This window comes from Anguilla anguilla, chromosome 7 (assembly GCF_013347855.1).
Source record: "Anguilla anguilla isolate fAngAng1 chromosome 7, fAngAng1.pri, whole genome shotgun sequence".
Lineage (NCBI taxonomy): Eukaryota > Metazoa > Chordata > Actinopteri > Anguilliformes > Anguillidae > Anguilla > Anguilla anguilla.
The window spans coordinates 25,319,941-25,338,709 of NC_049207.1; the positions used below are offsets into that span (position 1 = coordinate 25,319,941).

The window sequence follows — 18,769 nt, forward strand, 5'->3', positions numbered from 1 at the left end:
AGACCCTCAGGGTCTGCTAGATCCCCAACCCTGGTCCTGAATAGCCATAGCCCCTTCTGGTTTTTGTCTTCATCTAAAATTCAGCAAACCAATTCAGACCCATAAACCAGGTGAGGTAATTGAACTGTGTAATCAACCTGCTTTACTCAATCTTTGGACCTTTGACAAACAGGAAAATGGCATACAGGTAACCGCCAAAATCAAAGGAAACACTTGAGTAAACGAGGGATGCAAAGTATATTTGAAGCAGGTGCTTCCACACAGGTGTAGTTCCTGTAGTCAAACAAACAACATCCCAGCATGCTCATGGCTTTGTAAAAAAAAAATCTGCACAGGCCCAGTTGCCCATTCGTTTAGCAAGCATGACTAAAGAAGAAATCTCACCCAGTGCACAGTTTCGTGGTGAAAAGTTTGTGAAGTTCTTGAAAGGCGTTAAGGTGAAAACATGCCTACATTTGGTTGAAAAGTGATAATTGTCTTGCTGACTAGGTCATTGCCAGGCTATATTCGGGTAAAACCTGACCTTTTTGGGGTTAACCTTGTCCGTTTATATCAAACTGTCCACCCTTCTATATGTCTAAATTTTGACATTTGCTCAACAGGCAGTGTTCATCTTAAAGGCTACCTTTAAATGAAGTAATCATTTAAGCAAGTGGTACCCATCAAAAATGAATACCGGCAACAATGGGTGCCCTGAACCAACAGTTTTTTCAGTGGCTAATTACTCTTCCTTGGATAATGAGTGCAGGTCTGCCTCCTACAGGTCATGATGAGAGATACAATTAAGCACAGAGACACAAGCCCATCCCCCAACCAAAGGAAACAGTCTTACTGTCCTCCCAACCCTAGAGGGAGACCTTATGTGATTCATTATGTGTTATCTCTGCAATATAGGTGTCTTTTTTTGCTTAACCTCAGTATCATCTCATTTGTGTTTGTGAGTTTTTGTCCCATGGCTAGGATTACTAGCCTTATGATATTGGTTAATGTGGGGATTTGAGTGGCTACACATATGCTAGTCATTAGAAGACATGGTTTGAAATAGGTAGGATGAGTTGCACAAGGCAGTTATTTATTTTTACACAGATGGGTGGACAATTAGTGGGCAGCCATTCAGGCTCTCTTTTGTAATGCTGCAAACAGTGCTTTGTGGGGGAAACCGATGCATTTTATAAGATTTTTTTTTTTAATGGATGTTGAATTCAAACACATTCCATCTCTCCTTGATCCAAAAACACAGCCTTTAAAAAAAACGTATTTGTCATGCCATTGTTCTTTGAACGTTTTAAAAGCTGCGTCAGCCGTAACGCTCTAATTGCTGTTATAGGCTGTTAATGCGATCCTGGGCACTTCAGGACTGCAAGACCGAAGCTTTGTTCCTCGTAAAGACCTGACCATGTTATGGCAGCCAGAAAAGGTCATTCTGTGCTTTCACATGTCCCGACTGTTAAAATATTACTCCAGGTTCATCTGCTGAGTTGGCTGCTCTGTGGCACTCTCTCAAATAGAAAAGAAAAACAAAAGCCTTGTGATAATTAGCACATACCCTGAGTGAATTGTGGTTTATCTGAGCTTTTGTTTACAGATTTTGCGAAGTGTGAAATCATCTAAACAGTAAACATATTCATGTTTGTATATTTATAAAGATGCAAAAACCAGCTCTGCATACATTATACTTTAAAGGGATAGTTCCTTTTCTGCGGGTTTATTATATTTATTATGATTATGTTCGCTTAAGTGTATGCTTTTGATTGGCCCAGACAGTTTCTGCGTGACAGGATTTTTTTTTAAGGTTCTGATGACCTGCTGGCTTTCAATGACAGGCAGAGGGCATTTGAAGATTTGTGGTTTAAGGCAAGAAAATGCACTTCAAGAAGCTCCAGCGCAACTTGTGTAGAAATGCTATGCCTCTAGAGGATTTAAAGTATATATGTGTATGATGTATAATATTGTTATTAATGTTCAACATTAATTTTATTTTAAATTGGAACCATTTCCTTTGCCATATGCAACCTGAGACCACTGCACTCAAGGAAATGTATCGACATGATATAAAAACCAATTGTGAATAAATGCTATAAAATTGATCTGATCATATGTACTACCTCTGGAAACATAAATATCATTTTACAAGCTGCTTTGGAGTTACTTGAAGTGTATTTTCTTGATCACAAATCCCTGAAATGTCCCCATACCTGTCATCAGCCTTACCAAAATTTCAAAAATATTCTCATATACAGTATATGTACATAAATGTAAACATACATATTCTGGCTATATATACATATAGCATATTCTGGAATTATTCATATTTCAGGTCACAATTTGGAATTATACACTGAAGTAGAGTTTTTGGATGGGTGATTATGTATCTTGGAGTTTAGTTTTATTTGATAGAATTTCTGCTTTTACTTGTCTGTGCACCTGGCATAATGTATTTTATAATAGGAAAGACATTTTATCATTCTGGCTCACCCAAAGCCTCTTAAATACTTTAGCATTAAAGCTAGCCCAGGTTGTCACTGGTAAAGACTAGAATGATTACTTATATTGTGATATAATGTGCTGTCAGGCACTTTTTAAACAAAAAGTGAGACTCTGTCTTGTGTAGAAGGGGAAACTACACTTTTGAATGGGTGTTGTCATAGTTGAAGAAAGGATGAATTTTTTTTTCATGATGTGAATGCACAAAGGAAATAAAAAAATCCTGTATTTTTTATTTTACAGGGCATTTCCAAAATGATATTTCATTGAAATGTACACTTTCTTGTCTGTATGTAATAGTTTCACAACACTATAATAGTTTTCTGAGTACAAGCAGAACCATGTGACAAATTTTGGTTGGGACGTTATCTATCTGTATTTCTATTAGTGATTTCAAACACCTGTCCTAGGTTAATGCTATTCACAAATGTACATTGTTTAAATAAGAGTTCATCTGATAAATATATGAATATTATTTGAATTGTCTTTGGAGACTCCAGGATTCTCTTTGATTGTGCATTTGTTGTATTGTTCAGAAAGTGGGAGAGATTAAATATGACATTTCCTAGGAAGAGCCTTCTCCCATATTGTTTTTCCTCTGTTCCATCTTTGCAAAATCGTCCTCCTAGTCGACTTTGCTTCTCCACAATTTTTAAACAAAGACCTGCTTTTTGTGTTCAGCTCACGGGCGCCAGTTCAGGAAGAGGCGATAAAGTTATCAGCAAAGCAAGAAAGATGTTTAAAGCTAATGTCAATTTTCAATTTTGTAAATATTATTATTATTATTATTATTATTATTATTATTATTATTTGGGAATTAAAATCTTCAATGGAACTGTTCAAGGAAAATGAACTAGAATCTCCCCGTTTTCAATGACTTTCGATGCTTTCAAGTCTTTATCTGTCCTTAGGATATTACACTAAGATTTCTAAAATAGCAAAATTTCATAATCTTCTGTCCTCATTATATGAAGTTTTTTTTAATTTTTAATTTATTTTTACAAACCATCTCATGCACACTTTATTGCCGGTCGTTGAGCAGATCTAGACTGTGAGTGGGAACAGTAGAAGGAGAGCCCTTGTAGCCTCGGCTGCAGTATGTGCCAGTCAGCTCTGCGTTCGGTTCACCTCTCTGGGGCATAAAGCGCTGGATGGCACATTTGCCAAAAACAGGTCTGTCTTTGATCCACCGTGTCAAACACGACCATGCGTCTTCAACGCCTCTATGATTTATTTGGCATAAATATTAATAGCTCAATTGCTTCCACCCTAAACGATAAATGAAATAAAAATAAATGTTCAGCAGATTTTATCGCACTCTTATGACATAAACGTGCCTGTGTTTTGACACTGATGTGCTGAAACCTTGACATTGGAGAGGTGGCCTACTGCTTTGTGAACATAGACTTCGAAAACCCCATAATGTATTGTGCTCTGCACTTGAATTTTATCATGATGTTATCTCCTAAGGAAAGCAACCCTGTCTAAGATCCCCCGCCCCCCACTCCTCTTTACATCAGCTTGTCTTCACATATTCATCTGCGGCCTGAACAAAAAAGCTCATTGTCTGTGTGGACCAAGCACGGCATAAAGGTCTGGCAGTCTCCTTGTGCTGGGACTTAATTAAAGGCCAGACTTCGCACGGTGGTCGAATTAAGGCGCAAAGTAACAACTATGGAAATGTTTCCCGAACATGGAGTCTTTCAGCCCACGTTTTGGGTAAAGAGAGAAGCTGTCTCCTCTCTTGATCTGATTGTGAGAGTTGTTGCTGTCAATCACGCCGACTCTAGTGTCATTTTGCTCCTTAGCAATGCAATAAAACAAAACTGCCTTTGAACTAACGCTTTTTTTTACATCATTGTTCAGTATGCAACAAGACCTAGCCTTCATAATACTTTGCAAATATGTCTTAAATGTGACATATTACATTTGTGATTGTACAAGTATTATTGTTTAGTATCTTCATGTCCAATATATATTTACATATATACATACAATTTTTAGCACATAATGACACAGCAATTCAAGCAAATTAAATGAGGCCTTGAAAATGTAGTATCATTTTATTGTTAAATTTACACTTTTTTCACAGTTTTTAAAAAGTAAAAATCTTGATCGTACGAACACTGGCATTTAAATAAAAAAGAGTTGCCTGTGTATCTTTCATGGATAAGAACCACCGCATTATGAGAGCATTCACATTAAAACAAAAGAAACCATAAATCTAGAATACAGCGACAAGCAACGACAAAAAAATCCCCTACCTGGGAATGCAGAAAGTGGCAAAGGACTGACACAGGTATTTAAGTTGCTCAGCAAGGCTGTTTCAGTGACTAAGCAGCAATGTACAGCTCAAGTCTTACAGGGCATTGTGCATTGCATGAGCCACAGCATAGCTTTCCCTGTGTGGTTCAGAAACGCAACACGGGTCCCCACCTCTTCAGCGTTCCTTGCCTCAGGCTTCTCTGTGGATTCGGTATTTCGTTCTGATTATTTATTTTAAACGTTAAAAAAAAAATTTCCATTCGTTTATTTATTTCATTCGTTTATTTATTCATTTATTTTTGTAATCTTTCTCTCGTTTTCAAAAAAGCTCGTTTCTCGATGGCCCGGCTAAACCGGTTCCATATGAGCTGGAGGTTGCCCCCGGCGACGGTTGCGCGGTCGGGTCCAGCTGCCGCTGCCGCGGCTACCTGTGTGTTCCGCTCCGGGCGAGCGCGCTCCCTGACATCTGAACCGAGCCCGCCGACCGCCATCGGACTCGCATGGCTTTTGTTTGGAGATATTAATTCCTCGCTATTTGGGCCTCTCCTCATCTGCATGGAAGTTTTTTTTTTTTTTGGAGGGGGTGAGGGGGTTTTTTTTGGGCCGGGGGGAGGGGGAGGGGGTGGGGGTGGGGATGGGGGGTGGGGGGCAGCGCACGGATCCAGTTGAACAATATACAACAGACAAGAATGCAAATAAACTTTCGCCAGCCTTGCTTCCACTCTGGCAAGCGAGCCCGCCCCCTCGCCGGAGACTTTCTGCACTTCCCTCTGCTCCACAAAAGAGCCATGTTTGCCACTGCGTTTGTCAACTGTTCCTTAAAAATAAAGCTGGGTCGAAAAGGGGGGGGGGGGGGGGGGGGCTGTGTGGGATGTAGGGAGGGGGGTTTGTGTGTGTGTGTGTGTGTGTGTGTGTGGTGGGGGGGTGGGGGGGGGGGGGGTGGGGGGGTTCGGTAAGACGGCTGATCCTTGTCATTGCACCGGCGAGGTTGGAGTCATTGGTAGTGCGAGAGATTATTTCCCATGATGCAGCGTGATAAGGATTGGCCTACATGTAGCTCAGCATGCCGCGGAGCCCGATGCTTCCCTGATTAGGTGTCTTATCTTCCGTTGGGCTGCGTCTGATGAGAGCCGCTGACAGAGGCATGGCAGGGACCGCGGCCGACGGCTCCATAAAATGGCAGCTCTGCTACGACATGTCAGCCAGGACGTGGTGGATGGTAAGTTTGACGTGTTTTTTTTTTTTTTTCTTTTTCACTTTCTTTCTCTCTTTCATTTTTTTTTTTTTTTTTTTGGTTGGGCTTTTTTCTTTTCCTTTTTTTTTTTTTTTTGAAACTTAACTCCTCCTTCGTTGCCCCAGATGCACGTGTTGGAAAGTTTCAACGAGCGCGGTTTGTTTTTTTTTCTTTTTGTTTTTTTAACGTGTGTGTGTGTGCGTGTGAATTTTCGCTTTGTGAGAAACCTCACTCCCTCGCTGTTCTTTTTTGTCTTTTGCTGGGTTTTGTTTGTTTTTTCTAATGAAAGCCGGGGCTAAAGGAGACGCTTTCTCCTCTCCTGGCACCAGAATGGGCTTTTGTTTCTGAGGCGATGGGACAGAGACCCTGGGCGCTGTGAACTGTGGGTATGGTGCCACTCCATTTTGATCAACAAAATGCTAATTTTACAGTTCCCCCCCCCCCCCTCCTGCCCACCCCACCCCTGCCCGAAGCTTGGCATGAGGCTGGTTTTTCGGAGACCCTGTCGCTAAGTAGAATAGGTCTGGGTAAGAGAGTTTCAGTCTTTTTTTTGCGGGGGGGGGGGGGGGGGTTGAAGGGGGGGGGTTGAAGGGGGGGTTGGGGTTGTGTCGCTCTGCTTTTTTGGCTGACGGGCTGTGACTTTGAGCCGAAATGGTACCGCTGTAGTGCTGCTCCTGTCGCGGTCGGGCTGCAGGGAGGTGTCTCCACAGACAGGACGGGTCCCCTGTGAGGAAGGAGGCTCTGTGGTGTGACAGTTGGGTCGCTGCTCCTTAATCAGCAGCATGTTGCCTCGCCACTCCTGCTCCTTCACTTCAGTGCACCCCCCTGCCAGTGGGGTACATGTAGCAAGTTAAGCCATCGCTGATAGTGTCCTGTGGTAATGTTTTTTCTATATGTATATATATATATATATATATATATATATATATAATTGAACTGCATTGCTATGGCTGGACACCTACGGCTGGCCTTAACCCCCCCGCCCCCCCCAATTAATTTACTGCCCCTCCTCGTACTCTTGTGGCTACGAGCTGTGTTTTTTAAAAAGGCCGGATTTGCAGGGCAGACTGGGGTATCCCTGCCGCCCCTCTAATTCCCCCCCCCCCCCCCCACATTTTCCTCACAGTCAGACATAGGACTCAGAAGCTGAAAAACTCTCCTGGAAACTGGACAACTGGAGAACTGTAAAAGTGGGTCTGTCGCTCGGCGACGGCGTTCGGCCGCTGCCTCGCACCTCGCGTCCGGCGTGGAACGAGGGGTGCGTCCGTCCGTCCGTCCGCTGGCTGACGTTTCTAATTATGATTCCGAACTCTCTTCTGTCTTCAGTTGTGGGGGGTCCGCTGCCCTTGTGCCCTTGTCTTCTGTCCTTTGGTCTGGGTCATTGTTTTCCTTGCTGGGGGGGATAGGGTGATGGGGGGGGGGGGGGGGGGGGGGGGTTGGGGGGCTGATTTCTCTGCGAGCTCAGATGAGGTTTTGAGACAATAGCTCCTTTATTCCGTGGGTACGGACAGACTGGGCTGGAAGCGTCTCTCCCATGCCAGCCTCCCAGGGTTGTGTTTTATGACAAAACTTTGTTTCAAGTCTTTCCAGACAACTCCCCCCCTACCCCCGCCCCCCCCCTCCCCCCCCCTCCACAGTTTGACACTGAAGAAGCTACTTTACCAACAGAAACCTAGTAAGGGTAACAGGCTTGTATCTCGGCTTCTCTCTCTGCGTGTGGTTCTTAACGTCTGAATTCTGCTTCATTTTTACCGAGTTTGTGTTTTTCTCCATGTTTTGTTGGTGATGTTAGAGAGGAAGATGGTCTGTCATCAGCTATGCTTGTAAAGCGCTGTCAAAAAGATGATATAGATTATACATATTGCTTGCTTTTAATTTTCTCTGAGCATCTCAGAATGAAGGATCTTTGCCTTCGGCATTCCCATAGGTGGTTAATATAAAATGTTTGTCTTTGTGTCTTGTGTGTTATAAGTAATATGGATCTTGCGCAGGTAAGCATCTTCGTAGTTATTTTTTATTCCTTATTTCATATGTAATAATAAAAGTTTTCTCAGTTTTTGTTTTTATAGTAATATTTAAGATGGCTGTTATTCATATTTTTATCATTGTAATGTTTTGCTAGATTTAAAAATTATTTACCTATTTTTAATTGCTTGCCCTACATTCTTTAGGAGAATAAAATGAAGCAGTATAATCAGTTCTATAAAGCGCACCAAAGGGGGTTTGTGTGAATGGTTATAGTACAAAGAACAAACAGGCAAATCATCATTTAAGTCATTTTAATGTGATTATCTCCTCAATTTGTTCAGAGAAATTTTCTCTCGGCTGCGGAGATGCTTGTCCTCGTCGCTGTGTGAGGGATTTTAGCATGCCAGATGCCACACTCAGTCAGAGGTCAGGGGGGATTGTATTTTCCCAAAAAAATTTACTGTAAGACTGTTTTTGGGTGCCTGAAAAAATATAGATTATTTCATAGACCAGCAATACCGATGTCAAAAGATCAATGTTGTAGCCAGAAGAGCTCAGCATCCATTTTAATCTTTAGGCTGAAAGCAAAGCATGCTGATGTGCATCAAATGAAAAGTATTGATCCAATGAATTCTGCCTCTGGTAATTTTGCTGTATAAATCAAAAGAACAAGATGCTGCACACAAACACCCAGAGCAAGTTATTTGAATTCAGATATTGCACACAGTTACCAGGCAACAGGATGGTTACCACTTGAATTAATGCTGCTGAACAGCCATAGTAAATAATCCAATTGACTATGTTAATTTACTCGTGTTTAAGATTAATTTATTTTAAATAATAATATTGTAAACAAAAAAAAAAACACTATATCTTTGTATCTGATACATATTATAATGAGCAAAAATATAGATATTCTTTATATAGGGTTGCTTTTAAACTGAGCACCCAAAGGAGGACAGTGGTTATTTGAAGACTTGTGCCACTTTTACCTCTCACATCAGAATATTTTATGGGAATAAATCCATGTAAAATATACTCAAAATGTTGTGAACTATTTCTGATGCCATTTGATTTTAAAATGAATTATTTTGGAATATAATTGCGAGGTATTAAAAAAGTCTTTAATTTTATTCCTTACATGCATCTGTTTAATCTGATAAATAAATATCTTTTAAATCATTTTACATGCTATTACTCAATCACCCATCACAAAATTAAAACATGACAAATGATTGTTTTGTAAAATGAACTATTTAATGCCACAATAAATCAAACAGGATTGTCCATGTCTTACAACAAAACCAGTTTGACCTAAATGCCTAAATGACCTTCATTACAAATGTGATTTTTCAGTTTTTAAATAAAACGCTTTATTGTTTGAGGCCTGCTAAATCGTATGTCAATACCCAAGCAGATTATCTGCAGGAGTCAATTTTTGGTGAAACATGTAAACTTTGTATTTTTTAAAATATTTTTATTTGGTGTTAGAACATTTCTTTACATTATCTAAGAAGAAGATAATTTCTTCTCCTTAGATAATGTGAGATGATACCTAAAATTACATACAAATTACAAAATTGTGCATTAGTTATATAGTAACTTCATGCAGACACTGACCAGAAATATTTCTTGAGCACATTTCCCATTGCTGAAGTTTAAAACTGTCCAGCAGATGACAGCAGAGAGCAGCACAGTTCACAACAGTACAGTAGGGGACATAAAAAATAATTCTGGACAGTGCAGTAAAAATTATCTTGGAGGCAAAGATTTTCTTGTTAGAGTATGAGAGATTATGCTGCATCATTTATGCATTTAATGAACAGAGTAAAATCAAAATTATTTTTTACCACCAGGAATTACATTCTTTTCAGAAAATGTATTTCCCAGCAATTCTATAAACCACTGTTACAAGGAGGTATGCTTTACAACTTTATAAAATATCAGTCAAGACAGTCATTGTAACAAGTAATTAATTTCACAGAGTTCAGGTAGTTTATGTAAAAATAAATAAATACATAAATATAAAAATTCTCAGGAATTATATACATTGACGAAAAATAATATAACTAAAATATGGCCATTCAATGAAATGCACAACAAAATAGCTTGTTTGAACAGATACCCCTTAATTTGTTGTTTAGTATGAAAAATATGAATTAATATTTCATTTCATGTTGTTAATGTGAACAGAAGTAAATTTGTGTGCCCTTTGCGTAATGAACAAGGTTTATGGTTAGGGTTAGGGTTACTGCCCAGTCCAGAAAACCTGATGACTCTGTTTCTGGGATAAAGACAAGAATAGACTAAAATATACCAGAAATATATACTACAACACCAAAACCTTTTGGCCATCTACACTGTCAGAAAAGCATATCATACCTACAGTCAAATATGGCGATGGGTCGTTGATAATTTGGCGCTGTTTTGCTGCCAGTGGTGCAAGGGCTCTTGTGTCATATTGAATTCCACCAAGAACAAGACGTTTTAGCCAAAAGCCTGGCTAACCTGCCAGGAGGCTGAGACTTGGCCATAGGTGGTCTTTCCAACTGGACACTCGCCCCAAGAATTCATAAAAACAGCACTGGAGTGGTTCTGTGAGAACAAAATCAACGTTTTGCAAAGGCCATCTCAGTCACCGGACTTACATTCTATATCCAAGAAGCTGCGGTTTGAATTGAAGAGGGCAGTCCAATAAGTGCAATTCTAGAGATAACATCAAGGGTGTTGAAAGGTTCTGTATGGATGAATGGTTCAAGATCCCTCCAAATGTGTTATACAGCCTTATCTAGCAGGACAGGAAAAGGTTCAATGCCATTATCCCTGTCAGGAGAGACTTTTAAAAAATTCATATGTCACATGTTTATTGGGGACAAACAACATCAAAAACACACAAGATATACATCACATAATACATGCACACACCATCCAGAAATTCAAAGATAAAAGACAATTACAAATAAGGCACTATATAACAGAACCAGCTTTAGACCCCGTGGGGGTTAACAAAACATACAAATACATTAAAAAATAAAAAAGGAACATACTGAGAATGTCATTTGAAATGTCTATACTCAATTTGTCCATTAAATATGCTTACCTATTTACCCAAAGTCCCACCCACCCTTGAGTGGCTGTGGACAAACAAACCAATCAGACAAACCAGACATAACAGGAAAAAGTCAAGCACAGACAGAAAATTAAATATATATATATATATAAACACATACATACAGATATACTTAATTATACATATATGCATACTTTAATATACATATGTATAAATAAAATATGAATGGGGGGGTGTTAGCTTAATGTATGATCAATCATGTATCTGATGTATGTCCAAGATTTAGGGGCGTATAAGTGCGTCCGTGTGTGAGTGTGTATGTACGTCAGCATCTGCATGTGGGAAGGTGTGTATGCATGGGCTTTTAGTATTAGTTCAAAGTTAAAAACAGGAGTCCAGGTTTTAGTAAACCTTTTTTATTTATTTTTTTTTTTCAGAGAGGCAGTAAGTTTTTTCCATTGAAATAAGGTCTAATTACAGGATGGTCCACTGTGCAGTATTTAGTTTGTGCCCGGTTTTCCAATTCAAAAGTATTGTTTTCTTGGCGATGGTCAAGGTGACTGAGATAAGTACGTTGTGCGGGTCTGGGGTTTTGAGTATAGAGGCGTCACCCAGAAGACACAGTGTAGGAGACAGTACAATGCCACTGTTTAGAAATAAAGATGTAGAGTAAGCGATACCTTCCCAAAACTGCTGAGCCAGTGGCCAGAGCCAGGTGGCATGGTAGCAAGCGTCTGATACTTCAAGAGTGCACTGAGTACATATGTCTGAACCCGTGGAACCCATTTTAAACATTTTATGGTGGGTGATGAGAATTCTGTGAATGACTTTGTAGTGAATGTGTTGAATGTTGTGAAATCATGTCATGGAGAAGGAGCAGAGCAGACAGCGGACCCAAAGTTGGATCGGCATGGATCTTTTTTCCCCATTGACTGGAGGGGATGAAAATGGAAGTGTCTATATTAGAGAATAATCTATATAATTTGGGCAGAAGTCCTTTAGAATTGTAAATTAAGATGATTTTTTCTAATAATGGGGGAGGAATAAGGTGATTGTTAATTGTATTTCTTTTGGATTTAATGGTGTTTTTTTATTGAAGGTAAAATTGAAATTGGTCTATGCATATACCATACCTCTGGACAAGATTCTGGAAAAAAGAGAACAATTTTATAGCTAAAGATGTGTTGTAGCTGAGTGATACCTTTTTGTTTCCAAATGATAGAGTTGCGCGGTGATTTATTGATTAAGAAGAGAAGGTTAGACCAGATTGGTGTGTATTTACTGGGTGTTAGGCCAAAATTGCTAAGTTTATTTAACTCCAGCCCAGCTGTCAGAGTTGTAGAAATGAAGCAATTAAAGAAATTAAAGCAAGGGAGTTTTTTTTTTTGCTGTTTTGTTGATGAACAATATATCAGATAGTTGAAGGTCTGTAGAATCTGATTGTTCTAATTCTAGCCATGCATTATGTTGGTGATTGTTGCTGATGCAGACGGTGATATATTGGAGCTGGTTTGCAAGACAATAACGAAAGAAGTTGGGGGTATTTAATCCTCCATGACATTTCTGTAGCCAGGCCAATTCTATGCAAGGGGGTTTATTTTTCCAGCAGAACTTATTGATTAATGTGTCTAAAGCAGCACTCAGTAGTAATTACAGGGGTTCTTTTTCTCTGAAATAAATGTATCCTTTAACAAATGCTTTAATAAATGACAATATTTTCCACATGTGAGAAAATTGCATATTTCAGAAATGGTGTAATTTGTTTTGTACAGATTTTTTTGTTTGTTGTTGCAAATATTCATCAAGGGTGCCAATAATTAGACCAGAGTGCAAGTGCATCTACGAACCCCAATCAAAATGGAGGTGGGTTAGGTAACGGTTGGCGCAGGGGTATAAAACATAAAAAGAGTAGGCAATATTACACAGGAAACACATGCATGCACATATTTTAAATACACATATTTGAAATACAGTCCAACACTGGATAAAAGGTACCAAGAGTTGTGTATCAAGCAGATATGTAACCAAGGCTTTGCTTCTGTGACATGACCGCCAGTGACCACAAACCTATAAAATGGTTAGTGTTAAATCAGCTGTGATAGAGTCCAATCGTATCCCTTGTGGGATCATATAAACAATGTTAGTGCTGAAATAATACAAAACATTTTATGTAAGTATAATAAAATGCTACGCTTCATTCATGGTTTTACTGAAAGTAGCGTCTATATTTTTGGTAACAGTTATTCCCTACCAGTCACAAATTTAGTATTATAGAGTAGCCTACAATACTAAAGGCAGATGATGTAATTCTGAGGTATAATAGAGTCCTATATCATAGAATTGATTTTATTGCATATATTTGTGTTGAGATGGGATGAGTTTATATTTTGCTTTCTCTCTCCGTTCAATACACTAGACTAATAATAATAATAATAATAATAATGATAATAATAATAATAATAATAATGTGCATTGATTTTAAGCAGGGTACATTCTGTTAGTATTTTGCATACATAGATTAAGGCGGTTCAGTTAATTTGGTTTTTATCAATCGTCCAGTGTAGGCGCTTTGCAAAACTCGTCGAGTGGACACTAACACGGTGCACAAGCGTCGTAAAGGATATGCACTCAGTCAACCCCGAGACGATGCTTACGGGACCGGTGGCGGGTATGACAGTAGCCCATTGTTTCGCCGGGTGGTGGAGGCAGTCTAAATTATGAGAAGCCCGTTAATTTGTAGCGGCGGGGGTCACGCGAGGAGAGGTTGTTTTGGTTTTGGTGTGTGACCTTGACCCTCCCAAAGCCCTCAAAAGGGTTAAAAAAACGAGAGAGCGTATTCAATTAGCTGAAACATTAGCCTCCTGCTCGCGCGGCCAGCCATCTCGCCCGTATTAGAGGGGGAAACCGAAACCTACCCACCAGATGCCGCGCTGCCCGGGTGCGGACAGGAAACCATCATTTGTCTCTAATCCCTGCCGCCAACAGTTGTTCATTAAGACACACAACTAATGCAACCTTTGTTGTTTTGTTAGGGTTTTTTTCGCCGTCTCAGTCGCTGAGCAGAGCCAGGGAGGTAATGTCAGTTAGTGCTGAAACCCCCAGCAATCTGCTACTCAGACAGCACCGCCCAGATCTCAATAAATTTGGGTCGTAGATTAGCATAATGCAAACTAATCGTGAATAACATTAGCATTAAGCAAGGCAGTAATTGAAGGGATTAATGGTTTTTAAAAATTAAAGACATTGGGGTCCAGCTGTGTTTATGATATGCACAAATGACAGTTGTGGAAGATTAGAGTGCAAGTATTTTTGTTTTCATTTTTTGGGGGGGCGGGGGGAGGAGGCTGGGAATATGGTGACATCTCCACTCAAGGGTAACCAACTTCCAATTAGTGGTGGAAAGAAGCCACAAACTGTGACACGATATTGATTAGCAGTTAATAATCATCAGAACTACTTTTTGTCATACAAATTGTACAGAACAGTGTTCTGATTACACCCGCAAGGTATTGGTCCTTCTGGTTCACAAACTGTACTGTTAGGCTATTGCTCGCCATAGCTCTAAGCATTGACAAAAACTGTTTGGAGCATTTTGAGGGGCCTTCTTAATACGTATATACTGCAAGAAATAATTTCAGTCATTTCAGTGTGGCTGAACTGCAAAAAATGTGAAAAGGAATCATAATTTCAGTATCTAAAATTTAGAATAATTGCTGAAATTAGGCAGGTACACCTTTCCCCTATTATTATGGCACAATGTAGGGACTGTAAAAATTCAGTATTAGCTGTGATCACATTGTGATGCATGGCACTAAGCTGCAATATCATGCTAAACCACTGACTTGCTTGTTCAGTTCTATGATGGCACATATGCCTTCAGATATATGTATATATTCAATATATCTCATATGTTGCATAGTTGGGGGGGGGGGGGGCAACTTGCTTTGGATGCATTGGGTGCTTTACATCGTGGGCATTTCCTTTATGCCTCCACACTACACACGCTAAATAGTATTTTCCATCTTGCAGTAGCCTTTGTAGGTCTGTCTGTGAAATCTTCTGTGGACAGTAGCCACTTCAGCATCTACGCCTGCCTCCTGAAGAGTGTTTCTGGACTGTTGGACAGGTGTTTGGGGTTTTTTATTATGGTGAGATTTCATCAGTCATCGACTATAGAGGTCTTCCTTGGCCTACCAGGCCCTTTGCGATCATTGAGCTCACCAGTGCTTTCCTTCTTCTCAATGATGTTCCAAACAGTTGATTTTGGTAAGTCTAAGGTTTGGCCTATATGACACTGACTGTTTTCTTTTAGTTTTCAGCCTCATAATGGCTTCCTTGACTTTCAATGGCATAACTCTGGTCCTCAGATTGACAAACTCCAATAACAGACTCCGAAGGCAATCAAAAGCCTAGAATGAAGACTAGACCAGACTCAGATCAGAAATATTTGTTAAGCAATTTGTCCCAAACATTATGATGCTATGAATTGGGAGGCCTATGTATAAAAAGTGCTATAACGTCTACAAGGTGAAACCAAAATGTATATAAATACCCTGTAATAACAGAGAAAGTGCACTTTAATCATGTGTGAATTGCTTATTACAAATATAAAATTGTGGAGTACAGAGCCAAAAAAATTTCAACTCACTGTATATATATCAAAACTGAACTTGAATAGAAATTTAGTTTGTAAGTAGTACAGAAATAAAAACTAATGGAAAACACACAACAATAATTACCTTGACTGCTTGATAAAAAGCAGCAGCATGCTAGCCCCATGGCTGAATGAGCACTCTTTCCCCAAGTCTTTGTTCCTAAACACTCTGAACCAGCAGCCTGTGACCAGACATTTCTTCATGGCGGTTAGGTTTTAGTCCTGCCTGATACACTCTGCAGCGACCAACAGGGCTTCTGTTGTCTGAGTCAGTCCAGGTTTAGCTTCATTACTGTGTAAGTAATTCTGCCTGCTGAACCTCAGTGTGGGTGACGGGACGCTATAACTGACACTACAACTCAGCACCTCAGAGCAGAGGAGCGAGTGTGTACTTACAAGTGCGTGCAGTTAAAAATAATCTCACTTTTCACTTGCACCACATCACACCATGCCCCCCTCCCTCTCAAGATCAGACCAGAAAATTAAGATGTTTTCTACCCCTTTGCTTCTGATTTGAGTCCCGTCAGTGAGTTCTGCATGAGTAGCTCATCTAGCCCCTTACACATGTTAATGTGCCAAATGTTAGCGCGTGAAAATGCATTACTGATCAGACTGTGAGGAAGACAGTTATTACAGTAATATTGTGTGTGAACAGAACACGAAATGTGCCTGCTGAGCTCCTAAAGCTTATTATTATTATTATTATTATTATTATATGAATACGACTAGACATTTAAAAGAAAGGCAGACAAAAATAAAAACAGACTCATTAAGAATGTGTGTAGAATTTTGAGCTATTACAGATTTTTATATAGTAACATTCTGAGTGTTAAATCTGCTCTAATGGTGCCTTGAGTCCAATGGTGAAAATGCTGTATGTACTCTATCAGTGTAGAATGCACACTATCAGAACAGACCGATTTCTGTGTGTATCAGGACTCTTTTAAATAAACTGGTTTGACTATAACTGTTAAAAAGCACACTGAATTTCAAAAGTAACAAACACATTAATAATAATAATAAATATTTGGAAAGCATTAGCTGGCATTTCCCGGGAGCTGTACAGTGTTGTTCGGCATTTTGGTCTGGCATTAAACATATTGGCTGTTGTTGATTGGCGCACAAAGGCTGGCATTGTTTTCTGGGGGGATGCTACCATCTTGAGAGTCTAGACTGGAGGGACTGCACGTGGTACGGCGTCTGCCAAAGAACATTCTGTCCTGAAGAACATGTGAAACCGGGGAGAAGGACCTTCACTGACTGCTCACCTCACCACGGAGCAGTTAAACATATCGAATGTGGTACGGAGAGCCGGAGTCAGCGTTCTCCTGCGTGCTACAGCTCACTAGTGCCGCTGCTCCCAGGTTTCATTCTTTTTTTAAGTAAATAAAGCCTTTCATCATGCAAAAAAAAATGTCAGTCAATACCTGAGAGCCTATGCTGTTATTGTAGAATAAAAGCATGACGTGTTCTTCACAGTGTGAAGCATTTACTGTGCATTCATTCACCACTGACTTTCATGTGCTACCACTAATGTATCAGTTATTTTTTATTTTACACAGTTATTATCGTTCTCACAATTATTAATATAATTCCTATAGATTATTATTAGTATCGCTATTATTATCATTATTATTTGGAGGAAAAGGCTAATAAAGTATTCATTTCACCACAAAGAGGGTTCAGAGAGTTCAGCTGTGAAACGGCTGTCTCCTGGTCTCGCTGAGCGCCCCTCGGTGCAGACTCTCTCCAGGGTTGCCAGTCTGGGCGTGCGCGGCGCGGAGCGTCCCCCGGCGCGATGGCCGCGGCTCGGGCTTTGTCTGCATTGTCGCCGGCAGCACAGCCGGTTCGGCGGGCCCTGGCAGGGACGGGGTGGCGGCGGGGGCCATGTCGCGTTTCATGTTGGCAGGGGTGTTGGCACACGCGGGCCGGGCGCTGTGATCCGCGGGGGGAATAGGGGCGGGGGCCCGTCTGCACCTCCCCGCTCCTGACACAATGGAGGGGGTGCCGAGACCACCAAAGGGTTATTGACTGGGAGCATGCGGTCACATGACCAGGTCCCGGGATGATACCAGACTTTGACCTTTCCGCTGTTAAAAAAAGAAAGGCAGGACTGGAAGCGGAAATTATTAGCTGTGTGTTTGCATTCATTATACAGTCCAGGTGGACCGTTACATTAGCCTAAGCAGTTTGTGCAAATTAATCCAATTAATGCAACCGGAGAAATGTGTATTAACAATACAGGCAATGTTTCTTAAAGGTTTATAGGCAGGGGCACTGTGTGTGTGTGTGTGTGTGTGTCTGTGAGTGTGAAATTTAAAAAGATGGCCATTTCCACTTTCATGACAAAATCTGGATATAAGATCATTAATGCAAAATAGACCCTTGTTTTGGATTGTTGATGGGTTTAGCAGCTCAGAGTGTGGTCTTTCAGTGAGTTCACATAATAACAGGAACAATTATTTTGGGTGGTATCACATGAAGAGTATCACCCTGTGTTCCTGCTTTATTTGCCTGTTTATTTATCCTTATGTGTTCATTTTCTGCCCAATAGGGAAAGTCCAGTTCCATAATACAGCCAGGAGAGTGTAGACAAGAGTGTCCTGGACTGATCAGTTATCTACACAGTCAGTGCATGCCAGTGTCATACCATACCACTGAACACAGTGTGCATCATGTATGATGCTTCCTACATTTAGTAATGAATGAGTCTGTAAAAATACACAAACAGGATGAGATTCCACGATAGCAAAGTCCCCGTGGCAGCCATCGGGCAGTAAGGGAAAGATTAGAGGCGTGTAACTGTGAATTGGCCTTGGGGGTATTCCTCATATGGACCCTGAGGGGTGGGGGGGGGGTAGTGTGCGTGGACGGACCTGGCTCTGGAGACAACACACATTCTCACCTTGTCCCAGCCGTGCTGCTTGTGACTCGGTCCTGCTGTCTGTGCTGGGGAGGGAATTGGGACTTTGGGCTCAGGGTGGGAGAGGTGCGAAGAGTACAGTAGGGCGATTGGAGTCTTGGGATCAGGGTGTGGTAGTAGTGCCTGAAGTCATGTGATTAGGGTATGGTAGTGTGGTTGGAGTCATGTCAT

The 18,769-nt window shown here is 40.5% G+C and overlaps 1 protein-coding gene across 7 annotated transcripts in view; it reads left to right on the plus strand.

The window, feature by feature from the left end:
- Positions 1-5,696: 5,696 nt before the first annotated feature.
- LOC118231501 (nuclear factor 1 B-type) overlaps positions 5,697-18,769 on the plus strand; it is a 143,976-nt gene continuing 130,903 nt past the window's right edge. For 3 of the 7 annotated variants that reach the window (XM_035425326.1, XM_035425338.1, XM_035425336.1), the window contains exon 1: positions 5,698-5,968. In XM_035425326.1, coding sequence (XP_035281217.1) covers positions 5,873-5,968 — 96 coding nt within the window. In that variant the 5' untranslated portion in view covers positions 5,698-5,872. Of the gene's footprint in view, positions 5,969-18,769 lie in introns of all 7 variants that reach the window. The other 4 variants (XM_035425327.1, XM_035425330.1, XM_035425329.1 and 1 more) reach the window with 3 other exon arrangements.